General features: G+C 34.7%; 5 protein-coding genes across 5 annotated transcripts; 3 read left to right on the top strand and 2 right to left on the bottom strand.

Moving 5' to 3' along the window:
• Positions 1–459: 459 nt before the first annotated feature.
• DFA_04621 (uncharacterized protein) lies at positions 460–2,837 on the top strand (the record flags this gene model as incomplete). Its single annotated transcript, XM_004360287.1, has 4 exons — positions 460–625; positions 697–841; positions 920–1,134; positions 1,204–2,837. 4 exons carry the CDS (start codon positions 460–462, stop codon positions 2,835–2,837), a joined length of 2,160 nt encoding a protein of 719 aa, XP_004360344.1.
• Positions 2,838–3,569: 732 nt separating this feature from the next.
• Positions 3,570–6,021, top strand: DFA_04620 (Ankyrin repeat-containing protein AKR1; the record flags this gene model as incomplete). Its single annotated transcript, XM_004360286.1, has 7 exons — positions 3,570–4,190; positions 4,212–4,424; positions 4,492–4,647; positions 4,724–4,837; positions 4,935–5,366; positions 5,437–5,614; positions 5,702–6,021. 7 exons carry the CDS (start codon positions 3,570–3,572, stop codon positions 6,019–6,021), a joined length of 2,034 nt encoding a protein of 677 aa, XP_004360343.1.
• Positions 6,022–6,271: 250 nt separating this feature from the next.
• DFA_04619 (uncharacterized protein) lies at positions 6,272–7,658 on the bottom strand (the record flags this gene model as incomplete). Its single annotated transcript, XM_004360285.1, has 3 exons — positions 6,272–6,613; positions 6,694–6,796; positions 7,636–7,658. 3 exons carry the CDS (start codon positions 7,656–7,658, stop codon positions 6,272–6,274), a joined length of 468 nt encoding a protein of 155 aa, XP_004360342.1.
• Positions 7,659–7,750: 92 nt separating this feature from the next.
• syn7A (syntaxin 7) lies at positions 7,751–9,097 on the top strand (the record flags this gene model as incomplete). Its single annotated transcript, XM_004360284.1, has 3 exons — positions 7,751–8,223; positions 8,319–8,418; positions 8,516–9,097. The coding sequence occupies 3 exons, from the start codon at positions 7,751–7,753 to the stop codon at positions 9,095–9,097; spliced, it is 1,155 nt and encodes a 384-aa protein (XP_004360341.1).
• A 68-nt stretch (positions 9,098–9,165) lies between these two features.
• Positions 9,166–18,146, bottom strand: DFA_04617 (uncharacterized protein; the record flags this gene model as incomplete). The annotated part of the gene is made up of 11 exons (XM_004360283.1): positions 9,166–13,982; positions 14,071–15,343; positions 15,493–15,599; positions 15,941–15,960; positions 16,039–16,103; positions 16,317–16,551; positions 16,624–16,645; positions 16,682–16,850; positions 16,927–17,199; positions 17,267–17,716; positions 17,799–18,146. The coding sequence occupies 11 exons, from the start codon at positions 18,144–18,146 to the stop codon at positions 9,166–9,168; spliced, it is 7,779 nt and encodes a 2,592-aa protein (XP_004360340.1).
• Positions 18,147–19,070: the final 924 nt, after the last annotated feature.

Raw genomic sequence — 19,070 nt, 5'->3', positions numbered from 1 at the left:
CTTTTTTTAAATCACCATTGTATGGTAACACTCTCATCAATCAAAACAATGGTGTGAAGGGGGTGTTTTATAATTATTTAAACCCCTGTCTAAAAAATAAAGTCAGGTGGCAACTCCTCTCACTCACACAATCATAGTGATGGCCACACTCATAAATCTGTTGTTGTTAATTTGTTGTAGTAGGGATGTGGGGGTTCTTTTATAAAAGAGTCTGTAAACACACACAAATGCAATTGCACTTGCACTCCCATTCTCTTTTTAAAATGATAAAGATGGTTTAACATCAATACCATATTATCATCATTGTAACAACAACAATCAATCAGTTACTTTTTACTCCTCTTTCTTATACCATACCATTATCTTTTTCATCATCTCTCTCTCTCTCTCATTGTTTAAATCCCTATCTTTCTTTTTTTTTTATATTTATATATATCTAATGATCAAATAATAATAATAATGGTACTTACACATGGCAAAAAGACAATATCAGTACCAGTGAGTAAACTGGAGACTATATTGGGTGTTGACAAGAGAGCATTGGCTGTTTTTAGATTCTTTGTTGGATTTATTGGCATGGTTGATATTCTAGAAAGATGGCCTGATATTAAAGCACATTATTCAGGTATGATCATAAAAAGATAGATAGAAATATAAAATCAATTTATAGATTTAACTTATTCAATTATACTATAGATGAAGGATTCTTACCAAGAGCAGTAGTAGCAGATAATTATTGGAATACCAATTGGTTTTCATTCCATTTAATGAGTGGAGCAGTTCCATTTATGCAATTCTTATTTTTAGTTAATATTGTTATTTGTTTTAGTGTAATGATTGGGTATGTCTAGTCTTTATAATCAAATTGGAATCAACAATTTAATCTAATCTTTTTTTTTTATTTTAATATATTATTTAGATATCGATCAAGATTATCAATGTTTTTACATTATATTTTTGTTTTATCATTACAAGCAAGAAATAATATAGTTGGACATGGTGGAGATGTATATATGAGAGTTATTAGTTACTTTGCATTCTTTTTACCAATTGGTTCTGTGTGGTCAATCGATAGTGCATTTAAAAGAAATGTTCTAAGAAGAGAAACTAAAAAATATAATATAACAAATTTTGGTAAGTTAAACAAATATTTATTTATTTAAAATCTTCTCACCTATTTTCCTTTTCCTTTTATTTTTCTAGCATCATTTGCAATTATTTTACAAATCTTTTTCCTTTATGTATTTTCTTATGTACACAAGACTGGTGATGAATGGAGAAAGGATTATACTGCTACTTATTTTGCATTGCAATTGGATTACTTTAGAACTTTTGCAGCAGAGTTTGCCCTCAACTTTCCCGTTTTGCTCAAGTTTATGACAGTGGGTGTACTGTATTACGAAGGTTTTGGTATCCTTTTATGTTTGTCGCCTGTTTGGACTGCCCCATTAAAGATTATTGGAGCACTTGGATTCTTTATGTTGCATGTTGGATTTGGGTTGTTTATGCGTTTGGGTATTTTCAGTCCCATTTGTGCAACTGGATCGTTGTTGTTGTTCCCAACCTACTTGTGGGACAAGATCATGGACCGTGTTCGTACCAAGGAGCGTTGTGACTTCCAAATATACTATAATGGGCGTCCGGGATACATTATGGCTGCTCTTGCCAGTACATTCTTTTTATTGCCCGAGGTAGAGGTTGGACCAGCTCCATCATCATCCGATGAAAAAGAGTCACGTCTGATGGATGGAGCGGCATCCGAGTCGATTGATATCGGTACGCCACACGGTAACTGGATCATCACCAAGGACCATAAAGGTATCCGACACACAGGTGTCAAGGCACTAGCATCGATTTGTCGCGCGTCTCCATTGCTCTGGCCAATCTCAAGAGTTCTCGAGATTCGCATGGTCCAATATTATCTCAAGAAATCGGTTGATTTTGTCGAGCGTACTGTCAACAAGGTGCGCGATGAGATTCTCGTCGTACGTCCCCAATCACCCTCCCTCGAGACTAACAACCACCACCAACAACACTACTACCAAAACAATCACCACCAATACCCAGTTCTGGAAAGTATCGGAGGTAGCGTACCGGATGAAGCGACCAACCACTACTACCGCCGTCTCAACCGAAAGGTTCGATTCATTAAAATGTCCAAACACGCCTTTTTCAACGTCGTCGCTCTCGCCTCTATCTTGTTGGCACTTGGTTGGAACTGTAACACGGTCGATTGCGGTCTTCCAATTGGCCTGCCACCCCAACTCAACTGGGTACTCTTCTCGCTGCGTCTCGACCAGATGTGGTCTATGTTTTCCCCACGTCCGCCTGCCATCCATTGGTGGTACACATTTGAAGGTGAACTAGATGACGGCACGCAGATGGAAATGTGGAATAACGAAGGACTGTTTACATGGAAGGGTAACCCCGCCCCATACTCTCGTGAAAAGCCATATCCCTATGCCCCATGTATCGGTAACCATCGCTGGTTCAAGGTATACGAAAACATGAATACTGGCGGTGGTTACGAACTCATCCGTCTAGGTATGGGTAGATGGGTATGTCGTGAATGGAACCTCCGTCACCAAGGTAACGAACGACTCCACAAATTCAATATTGTCTATCGAAATGAAAAGCAACATCTCGATGGCACACGGTCACCTCTCAACGACATTGTCCTCTGGAGTCACGTCTGTTATGAAAAACCTGCTATTGTTGCTCCAACAATCCCTCCTCCACCCGTTACAGCTGCTCCTCAACAAATTCAACAGAATGAACAACAACAACAAACTCAACAACAAACTCAACAAACCGAACAAATTCAACAACAAGCATAATAATAATTAATAATTAATAATTAATCATTAATAATAGTATTTCTATAAATATAAACCGTAATCTTTCAATTACTTTTCCAATTCTTTTCTTTCTTTCTATCTTTTTCCAAAATGTTTGTTTAAGTTGTGATGAATGGATGAATGGATTTTCCAAACCGTTCGAACATGTAGATATGTTGATTAGAGAGAGCAAAGATCACATGACAAGTGTTTTATGATTGGAAGGAAATCGAAGCTAGGGAAAGAGTCCTCCTCTGATTTATTTAAAATTTTAAAACACCAAAGATATTTTGAATATAAAAAATTAAAAAAATATCCAAGAAACCATAAAATTTTAATTTTTTTTTTTTTTGTTTGGTGTTTTTTGTTACGGGCACCTCAGATCCCAAGCAACAACAATGATCTGCCTTGGATTCTAGAAAAACCACCCCTATCCTCCTCTCTCTGCTCCTGTGTCTATAATGCTAACACCCATCACCTTTGTTCATTCATCATCACTGTATTTTTAATTATTTATTCTCTATTCTAGAATCCTTTTTATACATATATTTTTAAAAAGGACCTCAAGACAGATAGTTTATATAAAATTTTATAAAAAAAAAAAAACACCGTCAACGATTACGTTTTTTAAAAAATAGAGAAGAGAGCTTCAAAGAGCTTTTAATAGATATTAATATATATAATATATGTACTGTAGATAGAATAAGAAGAAAGAGTTTATAATAGTAAGGAATGACAAGTCATACATTTACAGATGATGAAGATGATGATATTTCATACAACTCTGATAATGAAAATGTAGATAGTAATAATAATAATAATAATAGTAATAATAATAGTAATAATAGTAAAATTAAATCACAAAATAAAGTAACAACAAATAATCATCATCATCATAGTAGTAATAATAATAGTGGTATTCATTACAATAATCAAAATGAAGCTATTGTATCTGAATTGATTCATTATTCTTCATCTGGAGATTTAGAAGCAATCAAAGATACAATTAAACGATTAGAGAATAAGAATTCATTGACTCCTTATTCATCCTATTCAAATTATACAACTTCACCAAATGGCTCTACTACCGCTGCTGCTGGTGGTTCACCATCAATATCGTCTTCGTCATCGTCATCGTCATCGTCGTCATCGATTGGACCATCAAGAATCATTAAATCAATCTTGAATCAAAAGGATGTTCAAGGAAATACAGCATTGCATTGGGCATGTTTTAGACGCCATACAACCATTGTATACTATTTGGTTTCAAAGGGTGCCGATGTCAATGCACCAAACATTGAACAATGGCAAACACCATTACATTGGGCCTGTCTTTCAGGTGACGTTAATCTTGTAAATTATCTAGTAACACAGGCTGGTGGCGATATTTATCGTCGTGATAAGCGTGGACTCAACTGTCTACTCTTGTCATGTTCTCAACCAACCGTATCAGTATCCTTTTCAAACAACTCCTCTTCTGCCCCCATCGATAACATTCATCTAGTCAGATACCTCATGCATCGTGGTATGCCTGTCACTTCAAAAGATGATGAAGGTCATACTGCTCTTCATTGGGCTGCTTTTGCCGTAAGTCAACATACTGATATCTAAGAAAGTAATAGTTACTAATGTTTTATATATCATATATATATAGGGAAATGTTAAATTAATTAGATTCTTTTTAAGAAAAGGAGCAGAGATTAATTGTTTGGATAATCTTGGTAGAACTCCTTTCCATTGGGCTGCTTATAAAGGTTATTATGAAGCTGTTAAAGTACTTTATGAAGAAAGTGCTTCAATAACTATAAGAGTAAATATATTAAATATAAAACAAACATTTAATTAATTAATTAATAACTAATTATTTTAATTTTTTTTTTTTTTAGGATAATGATAATAAAACAGCAAGAGAATTGGCAAAAACAAGATCAACTGATCCAGTTTTAAAGTTTTTAAAACAAGTTGAAGAACATCATGTTCATACAAATATTGAAAAAAAGGTAAAAAATGATAAATAATATCAAATAATTTAATTAATAATACATATACTAATTTATGTTTTAATTTTCCTTTTTATTTATTTTTCTTTCTCTTTAGGGATATGAAAATAATAATACATTTTGGATAATATTAGCAATGTTGGGAAACTTTTTATTCTTTATCACTTTATTAAGTTTTAAGATTTATTTTTCGATTCCTTTATTGATATTGTATGGTAATTTGGCAAGGTTGGCATTGACAAAGTTTTGGCCTCCTGATTCACCTAATCCCTTACCAGTGTCTTGGTGGATTATTGGATGTACTATATGTTGGTGGTCATACTTTTTGTTGATGTTTTGGGACACTACCGAATTTGTATTCTCTCATGTAATCATCAATATCTTTAGTGCCGTCTTTTTCTACTGCCTATGTAAATTACCTTTTACCGATCCAGGTGTAGTTAAATCTACCGTTGAAAATGATCATCAATCATTTTTAACTTGTTTGGAAAATAATCAACCAACTCCAGAAATTTGTGTTACTTGTTTTGTATGTAAAAAAAGAAATAGGAACAAAAATTATTTATTATTTATTTATTTATTTATTTCTTCTTTTTTAGACAAATAGACCAATTAGATCAAAACATTGTAAATTTTGTCAAGTTTGTGTAGCTAGATATGATCATCATTGTATTTGGATCAACAATTGTGTTGGTACAAATAATCATCGTATGTTTATATTAATGTTATTTAGTTATAGTTTGGTTGCAGTTCCAATGTATTATGTTGCCTATCATTGTAAGTAACCAAACAAAAAAAAAAAAAAAAAGACATTATAAAGATTAAACTCGATGTTTAATTATACTTATTATTTTGTTTTTATAGTTTATAAAGCAGATATAAATGGACCAGTATTGGAATATGGTAATATGATTAATGCATTGAGCTATTATTATGATACACATCGTATGATTTCAATCTTTTTCGTTTATGGTATGATTGCTTGGATTTGGATTTGGAAGTTATTGTCTGCTCAATTGTTGGGCATTCTATTCAACTATACCACCAATGAAGTAATCAATATGAACAAATACTCTTACCTCCGAAAAGATGGTAAATGGAATGTATTCAATCGTGGTATCATCTCCAACATTACTGAATTCTTTAATGATAATAGAAAATGGTTTAAAATGTTTTCTATTTAATTTAATTCCAAAAATACAAATACAATACAAATACTCCTATAACCCTAACAACCCCTATAATATTAACCAACAACAACAATAACAACAAATATTATTAATAACCAATCATAATTATTAATAATAATTACCATTACATTACAACCATTATAAAATATAAAATAAAATATTAACTTCTTTTTTTTCTATCTAATTCAATTATTATTTTTGGCTATGTTTGTTTAATTTATTTGAATTAATTTATTATTTTATTCTATTCATCATGATGAGCAGTTGTATTACTTGCAGTTTCTTCATCATGTAATTTTTTTGGACCTTTTTCCATGAATAACCCTCCTGGTCTATCTCCCTTGAGATCTAATTCTCTGGCATGTTGAACAACAGTACAGCAACCACATAGACAAGTACAGCAACAATCTCCAATATCGTTTCCTACGATATCATAATTTTGTCTAATTCTACGTCTATTGATACATGATGCACAGGGAAAACAACATATCGAAAATAAACAATCTCCACATCCAAACTTTTTAAAAGTAGTTGCTCTTTGTCTTGCTACTTGACATGGACAAAATGCACATGATAAAAATGATATCTAATAAAGGAATAAGTATAAGTAAGTATTAAAAAGGAGGAATGATAATGTATTTTGGTAAAAGATATCTTTTTACTTACAAACGGAGCTGAACAGCATCCAAATAGGGAAAAATCCCATGAAGTACCTATAGATTGATTATCCATCTTATCTCTATCTCTGACTATTCTTTCATTTCTCTTACTATAAAATAAATAATAATATTAATTGTTTTTTAAAACTTGAAGTCGAGTTTAATTCATATGAAACACTAAACAGTGTCCTCTGTTATTAATGAATATTTTGTAAAAAAATTGTTTTAGTAAATCACTTTATGACGATTGTTGTCAACACCATTGCATTGGTGAAGAACAAAAATATTGCTGTTGTAACAATTGTGTGGTTCGAATTTTAATTAATTAATTTTAATAAATAATTATTAAGTTAAACTTGGATTCTGATACTGTAGAAGTTGGGATGAGATTGAATTGAAAAGAAAAGAAATATCTTTAACTAAACTAACTTTATTCATTCAATTAATTCTAGAGTTATAAACTTTGCGGGTGTTTTAGATATTTTTGTTGTAAGCAACATTGAAAAATGAAGTAATATGTTGTCTTGATAAACATATCATATGCTCCAAAGATGTAGTGAACAGATAGAAAATAGGATAGACGGAATGATTGATATGAGTGAGTTGTGTAATCGATCGTTTTAAGAAACAATTAGGTTATGACCAACATTTAATGATCTCGGACACTCTCTTCGATGAACAAAGAGGGAGAGAGCATCGCCTGAAAGTTCCGGTGAAAAAATTAATTTCAAAAATTAGAGAGGAGAGGTGACCCCTGAAATTGGAGGAAACGAACAAGGTAATAATAATAAATTTATTGATTATTTTTACTGCATTAGTCAAACAAACAGATAGAAAAAAAAAAAAAGAGAGAGATAAACTTTTATATTACTCTCATTCTATTATCACATTTTCAAGTCGATATTTAAATCAAACTTAAACAACAACAACAACAACAACAACAACAAACAACTTGTTTGTTTGTTTATTCATTTTAGTAAAGAACAAGTTTACACAACTCTAGAGAGAGAGACTATAGTTTCGATAGTAATACATATAGAGAGAGAGATAAATAAATCAAAAACATGTACAATAATAATAATAACAATAATAGTGGATACGGAGGAGGTTATAATAATAACAACTCTAATAATAATAGATTTGGTGGAGGTGGAGGATATAATCAACAACAAGGTGGATTTAACCAACAACAACAAGGAGGATATAATAATCAACAACAAGGTGGATTCAACCAACAACAAGGAGGATACCAACAACAAGGTGGTAGTTATAACAACAATCAAGGAGGTAGACCACAACAACAACAGCAATATCTCATTGATGTAGATGATTATGGAGGTGGTAACGGATACAACAACAACAACAACAACAATAGCAATAACAATGGACTATCTTCATATGATGATAATGGTTTTTCTCCAGAGTACCAAGCAACCACCAAAAATATACATCAAATTACAGTAGCCGTATCAACACTTACGAGATTGGTTCAACAATTAGGTACTCCAAAAGATACTATGGAAGTTAGAGACAAAATGTATGAATCAACAACAGTAAAACAAACAACAACCGATCAAAATATCTAGCATGCTTTATCGAACTAACATATATATTTTATTCCCCTACTTATAGTCGTACTTGTGTTTCTTCAACTACCCAACTCATTTCATCAGAATCATCAAAGGTTAAGACTTTAACAAGTTTAGCCAGTCGTGCCAGAGATCAAAAAACTGTATGAACCAACCAACCAATCCTCATCATCATCCATACTCTCTTTAATGATTTCTAATATTCTTCTTTCTTTATTTCTTTTTTCTTTTGTTTTATAGAAATTATCATATCAAAAATTAGTAAAAGAATATAATGCATGTTTACAACAATTCCAAGAGATTGCACAAGTTGCAACAAAGAAGGAAAGATCTACACCATTACCACAACAAAACAAACCACAACCACAACAGCAACAACAACAACAACAACAATTTGGAAGATATGGTGGCAACAATCAATTCTATGAGGAAGAGGAAAACGATACTGAAAGAGAAAACCAAAGTTTATTGGAAGCATCTCGTCGTCAACAATTGAGTCAAGTAGAGTCAGAGAGAGAATACCAAAACTCTATCATCCAAGAACGTGAGGATGGTATTCGTCAAATCGAACAATCCATCGTCGAGATTAATGAAATCTTTATGGATCTCTCCAATTTGGTCTCTGAACAAGGTGTCATGTTGAACACTATCGAGCACAGTCTCGAATCTACCGTCATGAATACTCAAGAAGGTGTTGTACAAATTAAACAAGCAAGCCAGCATCAACGTTCGGCTAGAACTAAAATGTGTTGGCTCGCTCTTATCCTTTTCATCGTCGCTGGTGTTTTGGCTGTCATTTTATATTTCACAATTAAGAAATAAATCAATTTAAATAATCTCATTTATAACAGTAACAATTATTATTTATTTATTTATTTATTTATTTATTGTTAATTTTCATAAATAGCTCTGTATGGACCACCTTCAAGGTAGATTACATAAGGGGGATATAATTGGTAGGTCATATCACATGTAACAGTAGTAGTGGTATAGGAGCAACCAGTCAATGGTGTAGAGGTAGGACTGTCTATCATGACAACTGGTCCAGTAACCTTGAATATGAATCCAGTACCTTTAATCTCGATGGAGTTGTACATTGGAATGACCGTGGTAATGGCAATGGGTTGGTACTTGAACACATTGGCAGAGATTGTGGAGCATGCTCCAACCATATATATGGTCATAGGTGGATCACCGTATACTGGACTGATGGTTTGGTAGGGAGGATGCAAGTTTAATCCATCAAAAGAGCAGGTGATGGTAGTATCACCTACGTATTGAATGTTGGTACACATGTATCTTATATCGGATACATAGATAAATGATATACCACTTGCTGGCAAATTGACACCAGTGATGGTGATGGGGGCAATACTTTGAAAGGGTGGATTGGATACTGATGTGATGGATGGTTGCAAGTAGTTGATGGTTCCAACACTAGAGATTGGGCTTGATCCGAGTGAAAGGGAAACCAATCGGTCGGCACACCCAGCTGGTGCAGTCAAAGTAAACTTGTAGGGATGAGTCGAAGTAATTGCCACGGCAGGTGTGTTGGTGCTACCTAAAAGGTAAAATTGTGGAATGGCCGATACAGGGGCATAGGCAGCAGTGATGGTGATAACTCCACCAGAAGTTCTAACGGAAGAAACACTAATGATCGAGGGGTGAAGAGTTATACCCGACGAGTAGGTGGTGGATTGGCCCCCAACCGTAAGCAATATTTGATCAGTTTGTTGTGCATTGTTTGGAATGGTTGTTACAATGGTGTTGTGATTGACAGTAGACACTGATGCAGTACTACTACCAATGTCAAGTGAGATTGAGAGTTGGCTTCCAAAGTTTGATCCAACAATGGTTAGTTGATTACCAGAGGTCTTGGTATAGGAGATCGATGGAAGTGAATAACTAAATACAACTTGTGATGAAATCTTGGCGTTTACTTGAACAACAAAATAAAAATTTGTTCCAGTTCCTGGTGGAATTTGAACCGATAATGAATCAAGATCGAGTTTGGTAAATGTCAATGGAGTTGATCCTCCAAGTAATACCGAGAGTGTGTAACCAGAATGGTTTTCAAAATGTCCACCTTGAACAATAACCGTTGACCCACTTGTTGGAATGGTACCAGATGGATTAATTGATTGTACAAATGGATCAAATGTAACCAATGTTGATACTGATGGTGAGAGATTTAATGTTCCTGATACTGAATTTGGTAAGAATGTACAAACTAGTTGAGTATAGGTACCAGTGCATGTGATTGATGATCCTCCAAATGTTGGTGTGAGTGAATCAAAGTGATTACCATTGATAGTGATCGTACTTTGTGGTGTTGTTGAAAGTGTGCTGGTTGTGATGATTGGTGTAAATTTAAATGCGATTTGATTTGAACCAGAAATTGAAACTAATCCATTGATCAATGTGGTTGGGAGACTCGAACAAATAACAGATGTGCTGGCAGCTGTACAAAGTGTATTTGAAATGGTCGATGCTCCAAGAGTGATCGATAGAGCTGATGCAGTAGTTCCAAACCCACTTCCGGCAATTGAAATGGTATTTGCTGCAGTTTGAGTGACCGATGAAATGGTAGGTGGTTGATAGACAGCAAGGACGTCAGAGTTGGATACACGAGTAGATACTGTGACGACAACAGCCTTTGAACCTGATGAAGCTGGTGCAACACAAGAGATTTGGGTATTGGCAACGACAATGGAGACTGATGAACAAGCAATTCCACCAACTTTAACAGATACAGCTGATGCAGTTGAATAGAAATTGAAACCATTAATGGTAATCAATCCACCGAAAATAGAGACTGTCGATGATACTGATGTTACTTTTGGTGCTGCAAGAGTTGGTGTCACAGAGTTGGATTGAGTACCAGAAACTTTAACATTGGTTGAAAGGGTTGGGTCTGTTGGAGCGACACAAAGAATGGTAGTGTGGGCGGTCAAGAATGTTGGAGATGTGCAAGCGGCAGCTCCTACAGTGACAGCAATAATTGCAGAATCAGAGTAAAAGTTGGTACCTGTAATGGTAGAGAAACCTTGATCGACAACAACACTGATAATGGTTGGCGAGGCATAGTTGAACGAAAAGTTTGGTGATACAATAGAGTTTACTTGAACGTTGATGATCTTGGATGTGCCGTATCCAGCTGGAATTTGAACAACCAATGTTCCAATATCGAGTTTGGTAAATGATGAAAGAGCCGATCCTCCAACCAACACTGAAAGGGTGTATCCAGAGTGATTTTCAAAGTGTCCGCCTTGAATCGTTACAGTTGATCCACTTGTGGTGACTGGACCAGCAGGGGTGATAGATGTGACATATGGTGAGAACACAACATTGATTGATTGTGTTGGTGTCACATACAGTGGTCCTGAAACAGCCGATGCCGTAAAAGTACAAACTAGTTGAGTGTAGGTACCAGTGCATGAAATTGGTACACCAAAGGTTGGTACAAGTCCATCAAAGTGATTACCATTGATAGTGATGGTACTTTGTGGTGTGACAGAGAGTGTGCTGGTGGTGATAGTTGGTGTAAATTTAAATGCAATTTGATTTGAACCAGAAATTGAAACCAACCCATTAACCAATGTGGTTGGAAGGTTTGAACAAATAACAGATGTACTAGCGGCTGTACAAAGGGTATTGGAAATGGTCAATGCTCCAAGAGTGATTGATAGAGCTGATGCAGTAGTTCCAAACCCACTTCCGGCAATTGAAATGGTATTTGCTGCAGTTTGGGTGACCGATGAAATGGTTGGTGGTTGATAAACGACAGATGAATCAGAGTTTGAAGTCAAACCAAATGCAGTGACAATGATTGCTTTAGAACCCGATGAAGCTGGTACAGTACATGAGATTTGGGTATTGACGGTGACAATAGAGACTGACGTGCATGCAATACCTCCGACAGTAACTGAAACAGACGATGAGGTACCATAGAAATTTGTACCACTTATAGTCACTAGCCCACCAAAGAATGGAACAAGGGTAGCCGAAGTTACCTTTGGTGCAGCAAGAGTTGGTGTAACAGAGTTGGATTGTGTACCAGAGACGGTGACATAGGTTGATAGACTTGGATTGGCTGGAGCAACACAACGGATGACAGTGTGAGCAGTCAAAATGGTAGGTGATGTGCAGGCTGCAGCACCAACAGTGACAGATACAAGAGAGGAGCTGGTAAAGAAATTGGAACCAGTGATGGTGACATACCCTTCTTCAACAAAGACAGTGCTGATCGATGGAGTGGCATAGCCAAATGAAAAGTTTGGTGCTGAAATCTTTGAATTTACTTGGACATTGATGTACTTTGAGTTACCATATCCAGCAGGGATTACAACTGACAATAAATCAAGATCGAGTTTGGTGAATGTCAGTGGAGTTGATCCTCCAAGTAGTACTGAGAGTGTATAACCAGAGTGGTTTTCAAAATGTCCACCTTGAACAATAACCGTCGAACCACTTGTTGGAACAGTTGATGGATTCATTGATTGTACAAATGGATCAAATGTAACCAATGTTGATACTGATGGTGAGAGATTTAATGTTCCCGACACTGAGTTTGGTAGGAATGTACAAACTAATTGAGTATAGGTACCAGTGCATGTGATTGATGATCCTCCAAATGTTGGTGTGAGTGAATCAAAGTGATTACCATTGATTGTGATGGTACTTTGTGGTGTTGTTGAAAGTGTATTGGTGGTGACAGTTGGTGTAAATTTAAATGCAATTTGATTGGATCCAGAAATTGAAATTAATCCATTGATCAATGTGGTTGGGAGACTCGAACAAATAACAGATGTGCTGGCAGCTGTACAAAGTGTATTGGAAATGGTCGATGCTCCAAGAGTGATTGATAGAACAGATGCAGTAGTTCCAAACCCACTTCCGGCAATTGAAATAGTATTCGATGCAGTTTGAGTGACCGATGAAATGGTAGGTGGTTGATAGACAGCAAGGACGTCAGAGTTGGATACACGAGTAGATACTGTGACGACAACAGCCTTTGAACCTGATGAAGCTGGTGCAATACAAGAGATTTGAGTATTGGCGACGACAATGGAGACTGATGAACAAGCAATTCCACCAACTGTAACAGATACAGCTGATGCAGTTGAATAGAAATTGAAACCATTAATGGTAATCAATCCACCGAAAATAGAGACTGCAGATGATACCGATGTTACTTTTGGTGCAGCAAGAGTTGGTGTCACAGAGTTGGATTGTGTACCAGCAATGGTGACATAGGTTGAAAGGGTTGGATCGGCTGGTATAACACATTGAATGACGGTGTGTGGGGTTAAAAACGATGGGGATGTGCAAGCGGCGGCACCTACAGTGACAGATACAAGAGATGAGCTTGAATAGAAATTATTACCAGTGATGGTAGCATATCCAGAGTCAATCACTACAGTATCAATTGTTGGAGGATCATAGCTGATTGGCAACGAATTAAAGGGATTACGATTATCAATAATTGCTCTGAGTCTAGTGTTACCGTATCCAGGTGGTAGAGTAACAAAGAATCGATCACCATTCTGTTTGAAATCAGTGATATTTACTCCCATGGCAGTAAATACAATCTCACTATTCCACAAACCATAGTTGGTCATTGGGAATGCAATCGAACATCCAGATGTTGGACAATTATATGATGTTTCAAATGAATCTAATCTATCACTTTTAATAAATGTTGGATCTAAATAAAAAATAGAAATAATTAAATAAAATAAATAAAATAAGTATAATTATTAATTGATTTATATTTTTGTCTAAATTTAACATACTATTATTAAAAGCTAATAAAAGATAACCTTCATCTGCTTGATTGGCAATACTAGTTACACTTGTGGATAGAGTAAAAAGGAATCTTTTACATCCATCGGCCGTTGCATCTGGAACATTTGAAGAGTAGTAACCTACGTCACTTGCAAATGCACCAACCGACGTGCCGACAAGAGTGACCAAGGTATTGTCTGTTGCAAAGTAGTTTTGCCATAGTTTCCAGGTGATGGTACTGGCGAGTGTGTTTTGGAGGAATGTTCTCAAGGCTGTGCTTGTAACCGAGGTAACTCTGCCAATTTGGCCGTACAACTGGAATCGGTCGGTGGTACGGAAGAATGCAATGTCTGGAATCATTGGAACAGAGAACGCCTTGACAAAGTAACCAGAGGAGGGATAGTAGAGAGCGGGATGGAAGAACTTTTTGGTGTGCCCACCAAGAGTAATGGTGACGGGGAGGAATTTGTTGGTGCCAAGAGTGGCTGTGAGCGTACATGTAAACATGTTGTGTGCTTCGAGTATGACTATGCTGTTACAGGCAGTGTTGGCTGTACCAATAGTGACAGTGAGCCAAGAGGCAGTCATACCAAAGTTGTTACCGACCAATGTGACGAGCTGACCAGCTGTAAACACTGGGTAGACAGCCCTAAGATGTGGTGGCTGGAAGGCTGATGGCAGAGAGATGGTTGTGGCACCACTAGTAATGGCAATAGTCATAGGACCGCCGTTACCAGGCTTGACATATGCCTCGACCAACGTAGGATAGGTTCTAACCGATGGACTGTAGTAGATAGTGTCACCAGCAGGTGCAATGGTCACTGTTGCAGGTGTGGTATTGAATCCATTGGAAAGGGCTTCGATCAATACATACCCACCTTGGGTTGGCTGAGAGATGGGTGTTAAACGAGGTACGTTTTTGGATTCAAGACCTCCAAATTCACAAACCACCTTGTACAATGTACCAGATCCCTTGTTGGTAATTAGACCTGCTGTACTGACAACCAAACCATTGCCATCGGCAAAGGAAAAGGCAGCATCGTTCATTGGACAATAGGTATAACATTTTTCATTGAAAACGTCATAGTAGTATTCTCCGATCTCCGGTCCAGTATTATATCTCCAAATACCTTGTTCCTTATCGTCAGAGCCACTGATCCAAGCACTAGTACCAGATACAATATTTGATAATACAAAGGTCATTTCTGCTTGAGATGTAATGGTTGCTAAATACCCCCATTCAATTATTCCATCATGTGAATAATATGTATTTTCACAAGCCTTTAAAAAAAGAAATAAAAAGAAAAATAAGAAAAAAGAATTAGATAATTAATAAATAAGAAATGAAAATACATATTATTCACATGATGGAATAATTAATAATTAATAATTAATTTAAAGTTGTGTGTATATTTTAGATAGATAGGTACCTTTCTTGCAGCCTCTGAAGTGGAAAATGTTTGACCATCTGAATCTGAATACAAATGTTTGTTACTACTCCAAATGACACCCGCCCAAGCAAAAGATTGAAGAAAACCTAAAAAAAATAAAAGCACAAACACTTTTTTTTTAAAATGATTGTTATCTATAATATTAAACATGTTGTTGTAGAATAGATAGATAGATAAATGTAAATGTAATGAAGATGATTGTGATGATGGAGACAGTTTATATAGACGACGGGATTGGGGATTGACAGAAACGTTGAAGGATAATTGTGGAAAAATATGAGAGGTCATTGTCCAGGTGGCAGGGAAGCGCCCTTTGTAATATCTTTTTTGACAGCAAGGGCGCATCCCTCCCTTATCCGAAAAAAAACAGGAGCCTCCACCACAAAAAAAGATTTAATTAGAAATGAGGGCTCACTCCCTATCGAACCTTTTCGGAAGGCGATCGCCCTAAAAAGATCAAAAGTCAGTTTTGGAAATTAACTCTGAGTGTAGGTGTAAGATCGTAGGATTGTTTTGAATACGTACCCTTCGATGTGCACGAACATTACTTCACTGAAAGTATCTGGAATGGAACCAAACCAATCTACAAACTACATTGATGAAATCGCCATAAACCAGAGAGTGAGTGAAACTACCTATTATCCAACCAACCATTATTATTATTAATTATTCATTTATTATTATTATTGTTTTGTAGAACGTTGGGAAGAGGTGAGAAATAGTTTTTTAAATTCTTTTGGTAGTGATTCAATATAGATATATTTTCCAATTTCTTCAAGAGAAGGTAGGATGTGAGTATGTACAATACTGTCAAAAGATTGTTCACAATATAGATTATTGTAGAGATACAACAGTTGACATTGGATCGAAGGTGGATGTCGAAAATAGGATTGAAAGAGTATAGGAACGCATCCATTATTGATAAAAATACGTGAAAATGATGATGGTTGTTGTTCGTGTTGCGCAAGTGGACCAATTGTTTTATAATCCAAACTAGTAATATTACTTAATAAATAAATAGTTTCTTTTATAATTTGACTAAAAATAAATAAATAAATAAAAGATGAATAAGGGTAACTATTATTATTATTATAATTATGTATTACATACGGTGATTTTGAAAGTGATAATACTTTAAATAAAAATTCAATCATTTTTATAGTAATACTATGCTCCATTGTATTTAAAAGATGAAATGCCAATTTTTCATTTGAATACAAGTGTCCCAATGTCCTAATATAATATAAAAATATTAATCCATATTCAGATTCATCAAATGTATCAGCAGCAGCAGCAGCAGTATTTAAAACATTATAAATTATATTAATTCCTTCAATCTAAAATAAATAAATATTAGTTGGTAAATAAATATTACTCTATTCAATCAAATAATTAGATTTAATAAATATTTACCAATTTAATATAAATTGAATCAAAGAATACGTGAACCATTGGAAGTGAAGCCAAATCACAAACTAACCATAATAATTCTCTTTTGGCTTCATTGTCTATAGATGATGACACTAAATGTTTTTGTATACCATCGATTAGATTATTTTTAAGTAATGTCTCCAACACTACTACATCTATTTGTTTGATACGATCTGTCAATGTTGAATTATTTAGTTTACCAGGAAATAATATTGCATGAATTGTAAAACAACATGTTACTATAAATTGTGAGTTCTATGAAAATAATAATAATAGAGTCAGAGTTTGTTATATTTCAATAGAAGATGATGATGATTCTTACTTTTGAATTTAAATTATTAAATATATGTAATAGAGGAGGAATAATTCCTTGTGAACATAGAATATCTCGATTGTTTGTACTTTCTTTTGCTAGGTTTCCAAGTGCCCACATACTTTGTTCTTGTAGCAATGCATTCCTACAAGTAAGGTATTGAATGAGGTAAGGAGATGCTGACAACATTTTCGATACGACCATCTCATTTGATGATGCAGCTAAATTGGTTATACACCAACATGCTTCTAAAGTAATCGACTCGTCGCAAGCTGAATGATTAGCAATACACTGAAACATGAATAATAGAATATGTTCATCTTGACACACCATCTTTATGACCAATCCTTCAAACCATTGATCATTGTTTGTATTAATATTCAAATGCAACACTGAATCAAATGGAAATGATAAAAGATATCTTAATCTTTCAATTGCTCCTTTTGTATTACCTGCATTCTATTGTGGAATCCACAAAATTGATATATTAGTCGTAGTGATCTCGTATGCTGGTTTAGTTTGTACTCGTAGTACTACATACATGTTCAAATTTAATCCAATTAATTGTATTTTGAATTAATAGAGTTCTCTTTTGACCATCATCATTTTCCAATACTGACAATACACCACCACTAACTCGAGTAGCGTTGTTGGTATCATCACCAATCAATCTATCTTGACCATTGTTATTATTATTATTATTATTATTATTCTCTATGACTTGAAACTCTAGTGGATTGATCAACAAGCCTCTTGCAGACATGATTGTAGATAGTTTGGTTTGAGTTCGGTGTTGTTTCAAACGGTCATTTCTCCGCTCCCTAGATTCATCTGTATCAGTTAATAGACCTCTATGTCTATTATATCTTTGTCTTTGTACATCATTCATTCAATGAATTAAAAAGATTGATATATCTCTACTCCTACTATTTATTATAAACAACAAAAAAGTTATTGAATGAATAATGACAAAACTGAACCATAAACTAACCACCCCCCTTTTGGTCAATTAAACTCTTTTTTTCTTATTATTATTATTATTTATAAAGGTGCAGACTCTGTATATTTGTTGTAGGTTTAGTACTCATTCTTGTCCAACCTCGATCCAAATCTTTAATCGGGACCTTGATAATGATTTCATCAGATTCAATGTCTTGCTTGAATACTCTGAGTAAGTTCCAGTCAAAAAAATAAATGAAAGAGTTCAAGAGTTGAGTTGGAAGATCTTCCAAGGTAGGGAGGAATAAGTAAATAATAATATTATGGATCAATCCAGGATTCAGGTAGTTTATATAATTAATATTCATTGATTCCATAAATATTAATTTTATTGGATTTAATCTAATTACAAGTTTGTTAATTTGTTTCATAAACAGTCTATTCTATTCTTTGTTATTGGGGAGGTGGGTTTGGGATTGGTGGAATTCGCCTATCTAATATTATCATCTTGTAAGTAACCAAGCAGTCGAGTTATTTTGTTGCAATGTTTTGTTGTTTGTTTGTCTTGTTGTTATTGTTCATTCATTAAATATATGTCATGTTGCAAATGGGTTGGTTGGTTTGGTTACTATCGGTTAATGATAATATAAATTGATGTTTGTTTTGGATTGATGTTGTTATTTCATTTGTACAACAACTTTGAACGTTCGTTTTTAATATAAAGGAAGAAGGAAAAGGAGGTGATTGATTTTTAAAGAGTATATATTGATTGATTGATTGATTGATTGATTGTTTGTTGAGGCTAATTAGAAGGAGTCGCTTCAAACACCAGCGTTATATTATCTCCTTTTAGTAGTATCTGTCCAAGTGGTTT

The sequence above is a fragment of the Cavenderia fasciculata genome (genome assembly GCF_000203815.1).
Source record: "Cavenderia fasciculata unplaced genomic scaffold Scf_Dfasci-G-o-33e01.r1-3, whole genome shotgun sequence".
Lineage (NCBI taxonomy): Eukaryota > Evosea > Eumycetozoa > Acytosteliales > Cavenderiaceae > Cavenderia > Cavenderia fasciculata.
The sequence above is the reverse complement of the archived record's forward strand: the minus strand, read 5'-3'. Positions and strand labels throughout refer to the sequence as shown.